Source organism: Vipera ursinii, assembly GCF_947247035.1.
Source record: "Vipera ursinii genome assembly, chromosome: W".
NCBI lineage: Eukaryota > Metazoa > Chordata > Lepidosauria > Squamata > Viperidae > Vipera > Vipera ursinii.
In genome coordinates this window covers 4954983-4972727 of record NC_139522.1, presented here as the reverse complement: position 1 = coordinate 4972727, position 17745 = coordinate 4954983, and the positions used below count along the sequence as shown (strand labels likewise).

The 17745-nt window shown below is 43.0% G+C and overlaps 1 protein-coding gene across 1 annotated transcript in view; it reads left to right on the top strand.

The window, feature by feature from the left end:
• The window catches only part of LOC310648198 (cyclin-dependent kinase 12-like), a gene marked incomplete at its 3' end in the record, with an annotated part of 189356 nt that extends 173055 nt beyond the window's left edge, over window positions 1–16301 (top strand). The window contains exons 13-14 of the mRNA XM_083375947.1: window positions 13738–14190; window positions 15610–16301. Coding sequence (XP_083232073.1) covers window positions 13738–14190; window positions 15610–16301 — 1145 coding nt within the window. The remainder of the gene's footprint in view (window positions 1–13737; window positions 14191–15609) is intronic.
• Between the last annotated feature and the right edge of the window lie 1444 nt (window positions 16302–17745).

The window sequence follows — 17745 nt, the reverse complement described above, 5'->3', positions numbered from 1 at the left end:
GTCCCCCTTTGTGGCCAGCTCACTGGATCTTTAACAGCCCCCTCCTCCAGTTCACGTAGGGGTTCCACTTCAATACCTAAGCCAGTCCTAGTACAAGGGGTCTCTCCATACCAGGGGCCACAATAAAACTCAAAAGTTTCTGTTTGTGCCCCCATCCTCATCTCCATTGGCTTGGTAATGAACATCACCGGAATCCCCCCTGCCACTGAGTCGTCCAGTTGGCAGAAAGCCACAGGCACTTTACGCTGCTTGAGTTTCACGCCCAGTTTCTCAACCAGGGCGGGCTTGACCAGACATCTGGTGCAACCCAAGTCCAGGAGGGCTATTAGGGTCCCCTTGCACCCCGAGGTTTGAACCATCAACTCTATGGGGATGGTCACTGGATTGACTGAGTGACTTACCAAGGGGTCATCATTAGTGTCATTCTCCATCGGGCTATCTGTGGGGCCGGTTGGAGTTCTCTCGCCATCTTTGGGGAATGGAGTGAACTATACGACTTCCATTCCCTTCAGGGCTGTCTTGTGGTTTCTCTGTGGCAGGTTCACCATTTTTTTGGCAGGTCCCAGAGGTGCCTTCTGGGTTAGATGCGCAGCTCAGCAGCGGCAGCTCGGTGTCCCTCCTTCCTGCACTTGAAGCAGCTAGTGGATCATCGGTATGGGCTCTGGTTGTGTGGCAGTGGCTTTGGAACCTCTTTCTTTTCAGGGAGAGATCTTCGCCACTTGTGGCTTGGGCGATATTTGGACTGAGGCAGGTGAATTTCCACTTCCTCTGTCAGAACGTACCAGCCATGCGGTGCCCCTCGAGATACAGGTGTTGTAGACATTGTTACTCAGCCCATCCCAGAAACACCCAATCAGGATGTCCTACAGTTGGTCGACAAGCCAGGTGGTGAAACTGTTGGGTGTATTCAGCCATTCCTCTCTGGCCTTTGCTGATGGTTTTTATGTGGTCCCTAGCTTTGCGGTCATCTAGGAGGTCTTCAAGACGCTTCCAAAGTGCTACCATGAAACGGTCAAAGTTTCTTAGCTCCGGGGCATCGTTGTTGTGGAGGATGACCATCCATTCTGTCACAGTCCTCACCAATGCCATAGTTATGTACCGCACCTTGGCCCCTTCGGTGGCTATCTCTGGATCATACTCTTGCATGTAGGTGCAAACTTGCACCAGGAAGAATCCCAACTGCTTGTGGTCTCCATTAAATTTTACGCCAAGCTCTGCTGGCTTGCAACGTCTTTGCCTCACCGGTGCTGCTCCCACAGGCGGTGCAGGTTGGGCTGCAGGGCCGAGCGCCGGGGCAGCTGCTGCTGCTGTGGAACCTGGTGCCACTGTACTCGCAGCGGCAGAAGTGGTCACCCCATTGCACATCATGGCTGGAATCAGCTGGATGGTGGAATGCATCACTCACACCAAGGTTTTGTGTGCTTTGAGGTTGTCAAAAGCCCCTCTCAGGAACTTTGTCTTGCTCTAGCATCCAGTGTTGTTGATCCAGGTCCCCCGTGATCAGTTCTACCTCCAGCTCCTCCAATTCCACTCACAGCTCTTGGCTGTCATGACTCCCGCAGGTGAAAGTTACCCCCATGGGTTTTTCTTACCACTCTTCCTTCTTCCCAACCCTGAGGGACCATTGGGGCCTTGGTGGGTCGCCACAACTTTCCACCTCTTCCATCCATTTGGAGAGATCTAGCCCTCCAGGGGTTTTTGAAGATGCTTCCCCCTAGACTTCGATCTCCTCTTGATCACGCCCTTGAGCCGAAATCGTGTGCACGGTCCCCACAGTAGAGGTGACTTCTCTGGGTTGACCACAATTGCAGTTCTAGCCTAATGTCAAACCTGCCCCAGTCCAATCTCTTACGAAAGGAAGACCCTCAACTCCATTTGGTTGAAGTGATAGGTTCTTTTACTAAAAGATGCTGGCTGTAGTAAAGTCAGAGTAGAATTAAATTTCCCGCACTAAAAAGATACAGAAGGTTTCCCTTCATCCAAGCCCTCCCCCCATGACCAGTTTGTCTTCAGCCAATTAAGATACTTGCCTAGGTGTTTGAGAACACTGAGATGTTTGGGGTAATCCACATTCCTTCTCGGGGTGCATGGCCTTGAGTGCTGGCACAAACTGGTTCTGAGCTCTGTTCTTCATCAAGCTGTCATTTCCCCCCTCCCTATTTCCCATCACATACTGACACAGGTGTATTGCCCATTTGTTCATTCCTCCCCATGCAGTGGCGTAGCGTGGGGGCTGCAGGGGGGGCCGGCCGCACCGGGCGCAACATCTGGGGGGGCGCGCTCGCACTCGGGAGGGATGGAAGACGCGCCGAAGCGCCCTTCGCGCGGCTGGAGTCCCGCGGGGGGGATCCGGGGCTGAGGCGCACTCGGGGAAGCAGCAACTCACAACCAGCTACTCTTGGGGGACGGAGGCACAAAGCCGGCCAGACAGGGCTCGGAGCCATCCCAGACCACAGCTGCACTTCCACCTTTCCCAGGGCGGCCCCCGCAGACGGAGCGCAGTGCAGGGCACCAGCATGCCCCACTGCCAGAGAAGTGCCCGCCAGTGCGGCCCCGACTCCCTCACCCCGCGGCAGGTGGCGGCGTCGTAGCGGGGCTTGCGAAAAGCGGGGCAGTCGGCGGCGGCTGCTCCCGGCGCCGGGCAAGGGCAAGCAGGGCAAGGTCGCTCCTGCTGAAAAGCCAGAGTTCAGCGGCTGGCGAGGCGCTCGCGCGGGGCTCTCCCGGGGCTGGCGGGCCGAACAGGGACCGGCCTCCCCCTCTCCGCGCTAGAGCGGCCCCGCCGCGGTGGCGGCCTGGCGCACGTGGCTGAGGGGGCGGCGGGTGGCGGGAGGGGGGTCAGAGGAGCGAGCCAAGCTCTCCCGGGGCAGCAGGTGCGGGCTGGTGCGGCTCCAGGCTCAGCCGCAGCTCCGGCCAAGGGCTGCCAAGCTCACGGGGCGTCGTGCCGGCCCCCTCCCTCGCTCCCTGCGCCCGGATGCGCCCCCGGCGGAAACCCCGGCCAGCCGCGGTGCATGCCTGAGCGAGACGGGCAGCTGCGCTGGCGGGTCCCGCTCTCTTCCAGGCATCAGAGGTAAGAAAGGGACGGCGGCGCCCCCAGCCGCCCCCCCGATGGCTCCGAAGCGGAGGCTCCGCTGCGCCGCCCGCCTCCTGGCACGGCCTCGGGTACCGGCGCTTCTGCCGCACGTGAGGGAGGGGATGCCGGACCTTCCCCCTTTTCCCGGGGGAGGCGTGGGTGGGGGGTGCAGCGGACGCCCAGGATGCGGGGCTCCCTGCGGCAGACTCGAGTGCTAAAATCCACGGGTTAGGGGGCGCAAATTACTTGCCTTGCCCCGGGTGCTGACAACCCACGCTACGCCACTGTCCCCATGCCCTCTTCCCCCTAGCCTTTGATGGCAGGATTACAGCAAGGCGCTAAGTTTATATATAGTGAGGGGAAAAATTGTTTGATCCCCTGCTGATTTTGTATGTTTGCCCACTGACAAAGAAATGATCAGTCTACAATTGTAATGGTAGGTTTATTTTAACAGTGAGAGACAGAATAACAACAAAAAATCCAGAAAAACGCATTTCAAAAAAGTGATAAATTGATTTGCATTTTAATGAGTGAAATAAGTATTTGATCCACTATCAATCAGCAAGTTTTCTGGCTCCCAGGTGTCTTATACAGGTAATGAGCTGAGATTAGGAGCACTTTCTTAAGGAGAGTGCTCCTAATCTCGGCTTGTTACCTGTATAAAAGACACCTGTCCACAGAAGCAATCAAATTCCAAACTCTCCACCATGGCCAAGACCAAAGAGGTGTCCAAAGATGTCAGGGAGAAGGTTGTAGACCTACACAAGGCTGGAATGAGCTACAAGACTGTCGCCAAGTAACTTGGTGAAATGGTGACAACAGTTGGTGCGATTATTCGCAAATGGAAGAAACACAAAATAAGTCAATCTCCCTCAGTCTGAGGCTCCATGAAAGATCTCGCCTCATGGAGTTTCAGTGATCATGAGAACTGTGAGGAATCAGCCCAGAACTACATGGGAGGATCTTGTCAATGATCTCAAGGCAGCTGGGACCATAGTCACCAAGAAAACAATTGGTAACACACTATGCCGTGAAGGACTGAAATCCTGTAGCACCCGCAAGGTCCCCCTGCTCAAGAAAGCACATGTACAGGCCTGTCTAAATTTGCCAATGAACATCTGAATGATTCAGAGGAGAACTGGGTAAAAGTGTTGTGATCAGATGCTTTGGGGGTGTTTTTCTGCTAAGGGGACAGGACAACTTCACCGCATCAAAGGGACGATGGACGGGGCCATGTACTGTCAAATCTTGGGTGAGAACCTCCTTCCCTCAGCCAGGGCATTGAAAATGGGTCGTGGATGGGTATTACAGCATGGCAATGACCCAAAACACACAGCCAAGGCAACAAAGGAGTAGCTCAAGGTCCTGGAGTGGACTAGCCAGTCTCCAGACCTTAATCCCATAGGAAATCTGTGGAGGGAGCTGAAGGTTCGAGCTGCCAAATGTCAGCCTCAAAACCTTAATGACTGAGATGATCTGCAAAGAGCAGTGGGACAAAATCCCTCCTGAGATGTGTGCTAACCTGGTGGCCAACTACAAGAAATGTCTGACCTCTGATTGCCAACAAGGGTTTTGCCACCAAGTGCTAAGTCATGTTTTGTGAAGGTGAAATACTTATTGCACTCATTAAAATGCAAATCAATTTATCACTTCGTTGAAATGTGTTTTTCTGGATTTTTTTTGTTGTTATTCTGTCACTGTTAAAATAAACCTACCATTAAAATTATGGACTGATCATTTCTTTGTCACTGGGCAAACATACAAAATCAGCAGGGGATCAAATACTTTTCCCCCTCACTGTGTATTTATTTTATCATAAAAAGAGAAATACTAAACAGAACAAAAGTGTACATTTAGCACTAACAACAACAAAAAAATAGTGTACAAAAAAGAAAAAAGTGATCAAATAAATTTAACGTAGGATCTACCCTGGTTGGGTGCTGAAAAAAAAAGTAAACTCCTCCCCTTTTACACACACACACACACACACACACACACACACACACACACACATATATATATACACACACATACATACATATACACACACTGCTCAAAAAAATAAAGGGAACACTTAAACAACACAGTGTACTGTATTTAATAGTAGGATGTCTTATTTTCTGTTCCCTTTATTTTTTTTATATATATACATCTATATATATATTATTTTATTTATTTTATTTTAATTCCATTTATATCCCGCCCTTCTCCGAAGACTCAGGGCGGCTTACAAGCTTAGCAGTAGCCTTCATTCTATGTATATGCCTGCTTATTAGGATATATATATATATATATATATATATATATATATATATATATATATATATATATATATATATATATATATATATATATATATATATATATATATATATATATATATATATATATATATATATATATATATATATACACACACACACACACACACACATACATACATACAATTCTAACATCTTTGGCTCTATACACCACCACAATGGATTTGGAATGAAACAAACACAATGTGCTTTAACTGCAGACTGTCAGCTTTAATGTGAGGGTATTTACATCCAACTCAGGTGAACGGTGTAGGAATTACAACAGTTGGCATATGTGCCTCCCACTTGGTAAGGGACCAATAGTAATGGGACAGAATAATAATCATAAATCAAACTTTCCCTTTTTAATACTTGGTTGCAAATCCTTTGCAGACAATCACAGCCTGAAGTCTGGAACGCATAGACATCACCAGACGCTGGGTTTCATCCCTGGTGATGCTCTGCCAGGCCTCTACTGCAACTATCTTCAGTTCCTGCTTGTTCTTGGGGCATTTTCCCTTCAGTTTTGTCTTCAGCAAGTGAAATGCATGCTCAATGGGATTCAAGTCAGGTGATTGACTTGGCCATTGCATAACATTCCACTTCTGTCCCTTCATAAACTCTTTGGTTGCTTTTGCAGTATGCTTTGGGTCATTGTCCATCTGCACTGTGAAGCGCCGTCCAATGAGTTCTGCAGCATTTGGCTGAATGTGAGCAGATAATATTGCCCGAAACATGTCAGACTTCATCCTGCTGCTTTTGTCAGCAGTCACATCATCAATAGATACAAGAGAACCAGTTCCATTGGCAGCCATACATGCCCACGCCATGACACTACCACCACTCTTCACTGATGAGGTGGTATGCTTAGGATCATGAGCAGTTCCTTTCCTTCTCTATACTCTTCTCTTCCCATCACTCTGGTACAAGTTGATCTTGGTCTCATCTGTCCATAGGATGTTGTTCCAGAACTGTGAAGGCTTTTTTAGATGTCGTTTGGCAAACACTAATCTGGCCTTCCTGTTTTTGAGGCTCACCAATGGTTTACATCTTGTGGTGAACCCTCTGTATTCACTCTGGTGAAGTCTTCTCTTGATTGTTGACTTTGACACACATACACCTACCTCCTGGAGAGTGTTCTTGATCTGGCCAACTGTTGTGAAGGGTGTTTTCTTCACTAGGGAAAGAATTCTTCGGTCATCCACCACAGTTGTTTTCCGTGGTCTCCCGGGTCTTTTGGTGTTGCTGAGCTCACCGGTGCGTTCCTTCTTTTTGAGAATGTTCCAAACAGTTGTTTTGGCCACGCCTAATGTTCTTGCTATCTCTCTGATGGGTTTGTTTTGTTTCTTCAGCCTAATGATGGCTTGCTTCACTGATAGTGACAGCTCTTTGGATCTCATCTTGAGAGTTGACAGCAACAGATTCCAAATGCAAATAGCACACTTGAAATGAACTCTGGGCCTTTTATCTGCACATTGTAATTGGGGTAATGAGGGAATATCACATACCTGGCCATGGAACAGCTGAGAAGCCAATTGTCCCATTACTATTGGTCCCTTACCAAGTGGGAGGCACATATGCCAACTGTTGTAATACCTACACCATTCACCTGAGTTGGATGTAAATACCCTCAAATTAAAGCTGACAGTCTGCAGTTAAAGCACATTGTGTTTGTTTCATTCCAAATCCATTGTGGTGGTGTATAGAGTCAAAGATGTTAGAATTGTGTCGATGTCCCAATATTTCTGGACCTGACTGTATATAGTCAAATGCTTGTTAACTATTTTTAGATTACCTTGCTAGGCCCCAAGCATGGGACAAATCTTTATTTCCTGTGTCAGCCTAACCTGAAGGCCATCGACAGGCAGTAGTCACACTGGTGACAGCTCATATTTCTGTAAATTTTAAATTGCTAACAAAGAATTAAGGGAGACTGATATGCATTTCAAACTTATTAGTTTTCATCAGTCAGCCATACCCTTCTGAGATTCGAACCTGGGCTGATTTCACATTAGGCAGTTGTTTTCACCTCTAAGCCACAGGATCTCTCTCGCTTTGTTAGCTGAGAAGCAAGGGGAGATATATGTCAAATGCTTGTTAACTATTTTTAGATTACCTTGCTAGGCCCCAAACATGGGACAAATCTTTATTTCCTGTGTCAGCCTAACCTGAAGGCCATCGACAGGCAGTAGTCACACCGGTGACAGCTCATATTTGTGTAAATTTTAAATTGCTAACAAAGAATTAAGGGAGACTGATATGCATTTCAAACTTATTAGTTTTCATCAGTCAGCCATACTGATGAAAACAACTGCCTAATGTGCAATCAGCCCAGGTTCGAATCTCAGAAGGGTATGGCTGACTGATGAAAACTAATAAGTTTGAAATGCATATCAATCTCCCTTAATTCTTTGTTAGCAATTTAAAATTTACACACACACACACACACACACACACACATATATATATATATATATATATATATATATATATATATATATATATATATATTAAAGAAGAAGTCATCAGGTTAAGTTAAACACTAATCTTCAAGTCCCTCTCTTAACCATCTGTTGTTGTATTTAGTGCCTAGAAAGTCCACAGTTTCCAGTCTCTCAAAGTTTTGTAGTCCATTATCTGTAATCAAAGCAGTTAATTTCGCCATCTTTGCTAATTCACTCAATTTCAAAATCCATTCTTCAACAGTTGGCATCCCTTTTTCTTTCCTGTGCTTGGCAAGTGGAACCCTCGTAGCCATTACCATGTGAAGGAATAGCACCCCAGATTGTTTTTCAATTGGCTTGTCCATCATACCTAAAAGAAAAACTTTAGGTTTCATTAATATTTGTATCTTAAATATTTTCTGCATTGTCATTGTTATGTTTATCCAGTATGTTTCCACATATTTACAAGACTACCACATGCGATAAAATGAACCTGGATTTTGAGTACATTTCCAGCACTTATGAGAAGTCCCTTTATATATTTTCGCTAGTCTACCTGGGGTCAAATACCAACGATACATCATTTTATAAAAACTTACTTTCAAGCTATAATTTAATGTAAATTTTAGTCTATTTGTCCATCCAGTAGTAGTCCATCCAGTAGTCCTCAATGGTACTACATCCACATGGAGAGAAGTAAGCAGTGCGGTACCACAAGGCTCCGTCTTAGGCCCAGTGCTCTTCAATATCTTCATTAATGACTTAGATGAGGGAATAAAAGGGGAACTCATCAAATTTGCAGATGACACTAAACTGGCAAGAATAGCCAACACGCCAGAAGACAAGCTTAGGATCCAAAAAGATCTTGATAAACTTGAACAATGGGCCCTGTCTAACAAAATGAGTTTTAATGTGGAGAAAAGCAAAGTTTTGCATTTAGGCAGGAAAAATCAAAGGTTTAAGTACAGATTAGGCGAGACCTGGCTCAAAAACAGCAACTGTGAGAGAGACCTTGGAGTCCTAGTGGATGATCACTTGACTATGAGCCAGCAGTGTACAGCAGCAGCCAAAAAAGCTAATACAATCCTGGGTTGTATAAACAGAGGCATAGAATCAAGATCACGCGAAGTATTAGGACCGCTTTATAAAAACCTAACAAGACCACACCAGGAATACTGCAACCAATTTTGGTCACCATACTATAAAAAGGGTGTTGAGACCTTGGAAAAAGTTCAGAGACGAGCAACTAAATTCATCAAAGGCCTGGAGACAAATATAAGAAGAACGGCTGCAGGACTTGGGTTTGGCTAGTCTAAAGAAAAGAAACGAGTGACATGATAGCAGTATTTCAGTATTTGAGGGGCTGCCACAAAGAAGAGGGTGTCATACTATTCTCCAAAGCACCAGAGGGCAGGATAAGAAACAATGCTTGGAAACTGACCAAAGAGGGAAGCAACCTGGAATTAAGGAGAAACTTCCTAACAGTGAGGACAGTTAACCAGTGGAACAGCTTGCCTTCAGAAATCATGGGAGTTTCCTTTTTAATGTCCAATCCTTTTATCTGCAGTTCATTTCTAATTATCCTCGTTAGGACTTCTAATGTCAATATAAACAGTAATGGAGATAAGGGACAGCCTTGCCGTGTTCCCTTTTGTATTTGAAATTTCCTAGATGCTTCCCCGTTTATAATTACTTTTGCTTCCTGATTAGTATAAATTGCCCTTATTATATTTGTGAAATTTTCACCCATAGCCATATATCTAAGTTGTTGATATAAAAACGACCATTTAACATTATCAAAGGCCTTCTGGGCATCTAAGAATAACAACACCATCTGTTGTCCTCTATGTGATTCGTAATATTCTAATGTGTCCAATATTACCCTAATGTTGTGCTTAGTTTGCCTTTTAGCAAGGAAACCATTCTGATCCACATGTATAAAATCATTTAGGAACCTTTTTAGTCGCTCTGCTATAATTGTTGTAAATATCTTGTAGTCAGAATTAAGTAGAGATATAGGCCTGTAATTTTGAATTAATGTATGATCGGCATTATCTTTCGGGATAAGGACTATGTTTGCCTCAGACCATGACTTAGGAATTCTTGCTTCTTCCAAGACTGCATTGAACACCTCCAATAAGTGTTGTACTAAAATATTTTGTTGTTCCTTATAAATTTCTATCGGGAGGCCATCAGGACCCGATGCTTTATTATTTTTTTGTTTATTAATAGCCGTTATCACCTCAGACAACCTAATTCCTTCATTCAACATATTTCTAATTTCCTCTGTGACTTTGGGTAGTTTGGCTTTTTGGAAACAATCCTCCGCTTTCTCCTGACTATCATCTTTATATAATTGCCACCCAAATCTCAAATCAGAGCCTTCAAGGTATAACAGCCTTGAATTTTTTAAGCTTATCCAATCTTTTAACCATACCAGACAACAAACATTGTAATATAATCTAAAAGCAGGCAAACCTGGACCTCCTCTATTTTTAGAATCTTGTAGGAGCTTGTATTTAATTCTTGGTTTTTTATTCTGCCAAATAAATTTAGATATGTCTTTCTGCCACTGTTTGCAAGTGGAATCTCTAATCAATATCGGTATAGTCTGGAATAAAAAATAACATTCTAGGTAGTACATTCATTTTAATTACTGAAATTCTTTCCATTAATGACAAATCTTTTTGCCTTCTATTTAAATCCAATTTTATCTCCTTCCATATTTTACCATAATTATTTTTGTAAAGCTTACAATTTTCCTCAGTAAGAGTCACCCGCAAATACTGTACCATTTTCATAACTTTAAAATCAGTTTTAAATTCCAATTTCCTCTGATCTTCCACATTGATATTCTTAGTATTGTTGTCTTTTATTTATTTTTAAACCCGCCATTTCTCCAAACATTTTGATCTTCCTCATAACATTCAGTGTTCTCTAGCGGGTCTTGCACAATCAATACCAAATTGTCAGCAAATGCATGTAATTTGTAATTATGCACTTTAATTTGTAGTCCTTTTACTCTGTTATTTTTGTCTAATATCTCTATTTAACAGTTCCAACACTAGAATAAATAATAAAGGGGATAAAGGACACCCCTGTCTTGTTCCATTTTGGATTTCACATGGTTTTATAAAATCTCTATTCACTGTGATCTGAGCTTTCTAGAGTATATAGATGGACTTCAGACCCTGTATAAAGCTCAATCCAAAGTCCATTTTTCCACTACTTTATAAATAAAGGCCCAGTTCAAGTTGACAACATCCAATTTTGATTAGACACTTCACAGCTATATTCTATCTTACATTTCTGAGCAGTTTCTGGAAATTTATCCAGTAAGAATCATCACTTATTAAACTTGTGTGCCGCCTGATTGTCAGTGACCCTGGGCAGCTCACAACAATCAAAGAAATTAAAATAAAATCAATAAAAGATAAAAGATGGCAAGCATGATGAACCAAGTGGTTTTACTCTTCCTCACCAAAGGCCTGGGTGAAGAGCCAGCAAATCCTTTATTTACTGGACTTCAATTTAGCAGTCTCTTAATGGAAATCTCATTACCATTTTACATGTGCATAAAATCCCATTCATATTTATACATGCATAAACTGTATATAATAAAAAGTATGCTGTACATATGTATTATGTACTAACTTCAATAAATAGAATGTGTTCTTCAGACAGGGTTTATCTGTGCCTGTTAAGCAGCTGGGTCTCTTCTGTAATATGTTTTTATTAGACGTTTTAGGTAATTATATAAAGAGAGAAGGAAAAAGAACAAAAGGGACAAAAGAAGAAGCAAGGGATTTACAAATGTCATAAAGATTATAATTTTCTAGAATATAATTAATTGATGCTGAATAATGGAATACATTATATCTTCTTAAAAGCTTGAACATCAATTGTAAGCTCTAAGCAAAGCATAAATATCAAGAACCATAGTTAATAGTAGTATAAATCAGGAAATGAAATTTGTGAACAATGGTAAACTCAGTCCATACTACTAAAAGTCTATTCTACTTTAGAAGTCCTATAAAGCTACAATATAGACTTTATGCAGTCCTGCTGGTCATTGACTGTATTTTATTAGTAAAAAATTATGCAGAAAGGAATCCAAATTTTGGTTGTGGTATAAATTAATGTATTGATTTATAATTGAAGAATGGTCTCCAGTTTGAATTAAATTCTGTTTCAGATTTGAGATACACAATTATTTTAGTCATTGAGGCATACACCTACAATGAATTAAACTTGACTGTTGAAGCATCTATTCCTAGCGTCTCCTTCTGTTCCTTACTCAGTGTGTCACTGGCTTCAAAGTCTTATTTAGCATATTTGCTCACCTGAGAACCTGGTTACAAATCACACCAAAACAGTCCTGTGGAGTTGTAAAAACAGTATAGATCCCTAAAATGCTGCTTTTCACTCTCAGTTTAGAAGATCTTTGTAGAAGATTAATCAATAGTTGCTGAAGAGTTCCAGAAAAATTAACAGGGTTATTCTTTTGTCTTTCCTGACATCTCTCATCCACCACACTGACCAGAGCAGAGTATTCTGGAAGCTGAAGACAGATGAGGCAAATGCACCAAGGGGGCTGAGGCTGCAATTACAATAGGCAGTAGTGTGATCTAGCAGGTGTATAAAACTGGAACAAACAGAAGAAATTGCTTAATAGTGCTGTAGTCATACATACCGTGTTTCCCCGAAAATAAGACCAGGTCTTATATTTTTTTTTGCCTCCAAAAGAGGCACTAGGTCTTATTTCCGGGGGATGTCTTACCCGCTTACCTCAGGACCACCGCAGCCAGGCCTCCCATGCCCTGACACCTGTTGTGCTGCCACCCGACTTCAGCCGCTTGTGACAGGCCATGTGGTGCTGGTGCTGCTGCTTGTGGCAGGATGGCATGTTGCGCCAGTGCTGCTGCTTGCGGCAGGATGCCATGTGGCATGTGCCGTGGCACACACAAGCAGTGGCACTGGTGCAACGCACCACGCAGCTCCTGCGAGTGGTGGTCCTGCTGCAAACGAAGTCAGGCAGCGGTGCGACAGGTGGGGTGTGGGAGGCCTGGCTTTGGCGGTCCTGAGGTAAGCTGGTGTAGGGCACTTGGGGTAGCTCCCCCCCACCCGTGCCCTAGCTTTTTACGTGTGCGCCTTGCCCCACCTTGTATAACCAGATGGAGGGCTTATTTTGGGGGTAGGGCTTATATTAGGTGCACACATTAAGCTATGGGTTGTTTTCGGGATAGGTCTTATTTTCGGGGAAACACAATAGCAAGACTGGAACGTGTGCCTTCCTGTTTTATAATTTAGACTGATCTCTCCAAATTGGTAAATGTCAGTTTTTCTGAACTTCAGTTCTTATGACTAGAGGATACCAGATTGAGAGAAGTTTCTATATATTCACCTCTGAAAGTAGACAAACCATCCTGGTATGTCAGGTTAGAAGCTGGACTTACATAGTAGTTCTCTCTCCAGTATTTTGAATGAATATTCTGTTTGACATTTTTTGCTGTGGCCCTATGTATGCACCCTATATCCTTAGATTGTTAATTCATTTACTGGTCTTACAATGAAGATTCTCAGTCATCCAGGTAGAGTTGTCTAGAAGTTGATTCAAGGTAACTGTTTTTTGTTTGTTTGTTTGAAACATTTTGTTGCTTATCCAAGTAGCTTTGAAAGATAAGCAGTGAAACATTTCAAATAAAAAAAGTCCAGTTGCCATGACTCAACTTCCAGATTATTGGTCTTACATTGAATAATTTTTTAAATTATTTCTTGAAGGAAAGGAGGAGAGAAATAGTTCTCCAAATGTGTCTGTAAGCATGGGGTAAAGTTACATGTAGACATTTTCTGTTCTACCTTTACTAAGGCCTTTTTTTCTCGTTTTTCTATTCCCTGGTGCCTTGCCTTATGTTTGCAGTAGGTCTTGGTGACATCACACAGCAGTTGAATCAGAGTGAGCTGGCTGTCTTATTGAACTTGTTGCAGAGCCAGACAGACCTAAGTGTTCCACAGATGGCCCAACTACTCAACATCCATTCAAACCTTGAGATGCAGCAACATCTAGAGGCCCTTAACCAGTCAATCAATGCACTTAATGAAGCTACCACCACTCAGCAACTGCAGGATTCTCAGAAAGTGCCTGAAGAGGAAACAGCTGCTGAGGAACCATCCCCACCAGCCGGTCCCTCTGAAGAGCACGCCACTCCAGAAGCGGCAAGCACTCAGGGAGACATGCAAAGCATCCTGGCAGTTTTGCTGAGCCAGCTAATTAAAACCCAAGAGCCTGCAACAAACACAGAGAATAGGAGTGAGAAGAACAGTGATCTGTGGGGGCCACAGAAAACCCCCACTTTGCCTCAGGAGGAAACTGCAGGTAAATAATTGTGACACCCCCTTGCTCCCAGGACTTAAGGGGGAAAATTATGTGGGTCTTTCCATGTGGTAAATAAAAAACACTTTGAATATTCTTTAACCATGCCTGGTAGTCATCTCTGAGTGTGTGTGGAATCTGGTGACAGCTTTGGGTTCCTGAAAATACTGGTAAAACCTTGAGCAGGTTGTGTACTCTTGTCCCCAGCTCCCCTCATGTAAAAGAATTTTCAGAGTGTAAGTTTGGGAAGTCTTGGCTTGTACCACATTAACTTGAAAAGTGATTGCTCAGATACTCATGTCAATTTTCACGTATGTGAAAGCTAGTGTGGTACTGAGAAGGCTAGGTCATGGTCCTCCTCATTACTGCCCTAGCTTTGTGCTTCGAAACCTTATGACTATGAGTTAAACCTGTAGTTAATGTTATTCAAATTAAATATTTAAGCCCTTTAATGAAGGTGAACTTAAAATTGGTGCTGATCTGTGCCGAGGAAAGGATTTCAAAAGAAGTCTGCTCTACTTTTGAGAGGACACAGATTCTCCCATTGAGACTGAGGCTTGTCCCATCATCTTGCCCTTCTTATGGACAAAACTACTGTGGTCTAAACTGAAGTAGAAATGCCAGGTGCTTAGTCTGAACTAGGCTAAATTTGGTGGAGAGGGTCCATTCTTATTCAGCTATACTGGTTTGGGATATCAGCAGTACTCCAAGGTAACTATGGGGAGAATCCCTACATTTTACCAGAACAGAAATGAGCAGCATATTACTTGGTCTCTTGTACAATTGGATCAGTGTACATTTCTTTCTTTTGGGTATTCCATATGGGCTTTGATTATGGGAAGGGCTATTGTATGTTCTACATGGAATTTTCTGTCTGTAATATTCTTCATAGTGAAAATACGTTCATTTGTTTAAAGGAGTATATTTAGCCATTTTATTTTCAGAGATAGTATTTGAAAATACTATGGGCAATGACTGCTAACATTTTAGAAGATGGAGGGACTCAGCACCATATTTTTGGGGTGGGGGGGACACCCTGCCTAGATCTTTGCAACTGACTGTGACAATAAACAGAGAAATGCTTATCTTGTACATGGGTCTCAGAATTTGGATTACTTTGATGCAGAAATTTGTTTTGCTTTTGTTTACCTCTTTTAAAGCTTTAAAAAAAGCTTTAAAGCATGCACAGTAATGTCATACCTAGTACTGTTACCCTGATTGGCACTGGCTCTCAAACATCTCAGAGAATTTTTGAGTCCTGTAATATGAAATCCTTTTTATGTCTGATAATCTGGAAGTTATTCAAAGAATGTGCTCTTCCCTAAGTTTGGCTACTTCCTATATATCTGTGTCTGAAATGTTTGATGTTTGTTCACATGTACTTATGAGATGGTGTTTAAAAGAAGTAACCATTCCACACAGCCTGTCATCACATTCTCCCACCAGAGAAGAGACCCCCTGAGCCTCCTGGACCACCACTGCTGCCACCACCCAATCTGACTGAAGAAAACAACTCTAGTGCAGCTCAGGAGTTGAACCCGGCTGTGACAGCCACTCTCCTCCAACTTTTAACTCGGCAAGAGACAGGGCTGCTGAGCCACCCAAAGCAGGAACCCCAAGTTGTAAGGCCCTTCTTGGAATACACCAGGTCACAAACTTCATCCAGGACTTATACCACCGTCAGGCGTGAGAGCTGCAATTTGGATATTGATGAAAGAAATTTCAACCAGACTATAGCAGAGACATCATCATCACCCATGGGGAAAAGTAGGACCTTCCTGGGTTTCACAAGTGACATCAGAGAGTCAAGCAGTTACCAGAGCGCAGGACCAATTCAATTCCCTGGTGACCAGGACCTCCGTTTCACCCGAGTCCCTTTAGGGATACATTCTGCTGTTGGGCAGTCCTTCATCAAAACTGAAGGGAGTAATAATACACTGGTACACTCAGAGGCCAAAATTCATAACAAAGAGGTGGGAGTAACAAAGGCTCATTTGAGTGACACAGGTACAAGTCACACGTGGGGAAACGCAATCCAGTCCACTGCTTATGGGAAAGCTTTTCGTGGGCAGAATAGAGTACCTCCCAGAGGAGGAGGAGGGGTACCTTACTAAAATGACTAAAGAGGTGGCATGGGGAGGGGTATCACTATATTCTCTTGACCTTAGAGCAACTAGTTTGATGGGCAAGACCATTGACCACCTACCATAGAAATGGTTTATTGTTGATAACTTTCCCCCCTTTTGCTCACCAGGCTGCTGCTGTTTCTTTCCCCTCAGGGCCTTTAGAGTGAGAATTCTTTAGCCTTCTTGTGACCTCATTCCATTCTCCCCCAAATCTACTGATTTGGGTTTGATATGGTGAGTTTTGCTACATTGAGATGGGGGGAGGGGGAAAAGGAAAGATTCCTTGAAACAATAAATTGAAAACATGAATGTGCTTGCAAGACTTGAGCCATTATTTCTGACAGCCCACTGAAAATCTGGATCAGGTGAATTGGTGTCCTGGTCTATCCATGTTGCAGAATGAGGACTTAGAATGAGCTGTACTGTTTCAGATAGCAGGTGGAGAAATCCACATGTGGACCAAGAGACAGAAATTTGCCCACCTGCAGGTAGAAAATTCATATTCATATTGTGCAAAGAGATACTAGGCCAGCCCACCCTTGGCTGTATTCATTTCTTTCTAAAAACAAGACTGTGCCTTTATGGAAAGAAGAACATTTGAAAAGTGCAGGTCAACACCTTCAGTCACTCAACCAGCTTATTCTACAGCTCCTGTAGATCTAATCTTAAGTATTGCAAAGTCCATGCATGTTTTGCTTTTCCCTTGCTTTCTGAATTTCAAGATTTGTGAGATGGTGCCTACATGCCTTTTATACTTAATTAGGAGAACTTTGTTTATGTTATATAAGTCTTGGGATATTTTCACGCTTCTTATTTATAGTTCCTTTATGTGAAAAGGCAGGATGCTACGTTCTTCCAAGGGTAACCTGTTTCCTGGTTTACTGTGAAAATCCCTATGCTGTTATGTTCACATTTCAAACATTAGCTGAACTAAGTTTCTGTAGTGCCCATGAGTCCACTGACTTGTGGATGGAATGATTTTTTTAAATTTTTCTCTCAAGAATGGAACGTGTCTTTTTGTTGTAGTTCATACAGCCCGAGTGAATGGCTAAAATAAAATAAAAAATATGAACTTTGTAATTCTTAAATTATTGGAGTGGAGGGTATTTAATACTAAAGTGAAGGAAACCTGAATAGGTTTATTTTTCTCAGTCTTTAAAAAGTACAGTCACGTGAAAAACAAAGTACACTTTCTGTGACTTCTGTGGTTTTACGTATCAGGAGATAGTAAAAATCGTCTGGTCCTTAGCAGTTCTTAAAAGTAGGTAAATACAACCTCAGATGCACAACAACACATGACACATTACACCATGTCATCATTTATTTTACAAAAAGAGCCAAAATGGAGAAGCCATGTGTGAAAAACTACAGGTGAAACTCGAAAAATTAGAATATTGTGCAAAAGTTCATTTATTTCGGTAATGCAACTTAA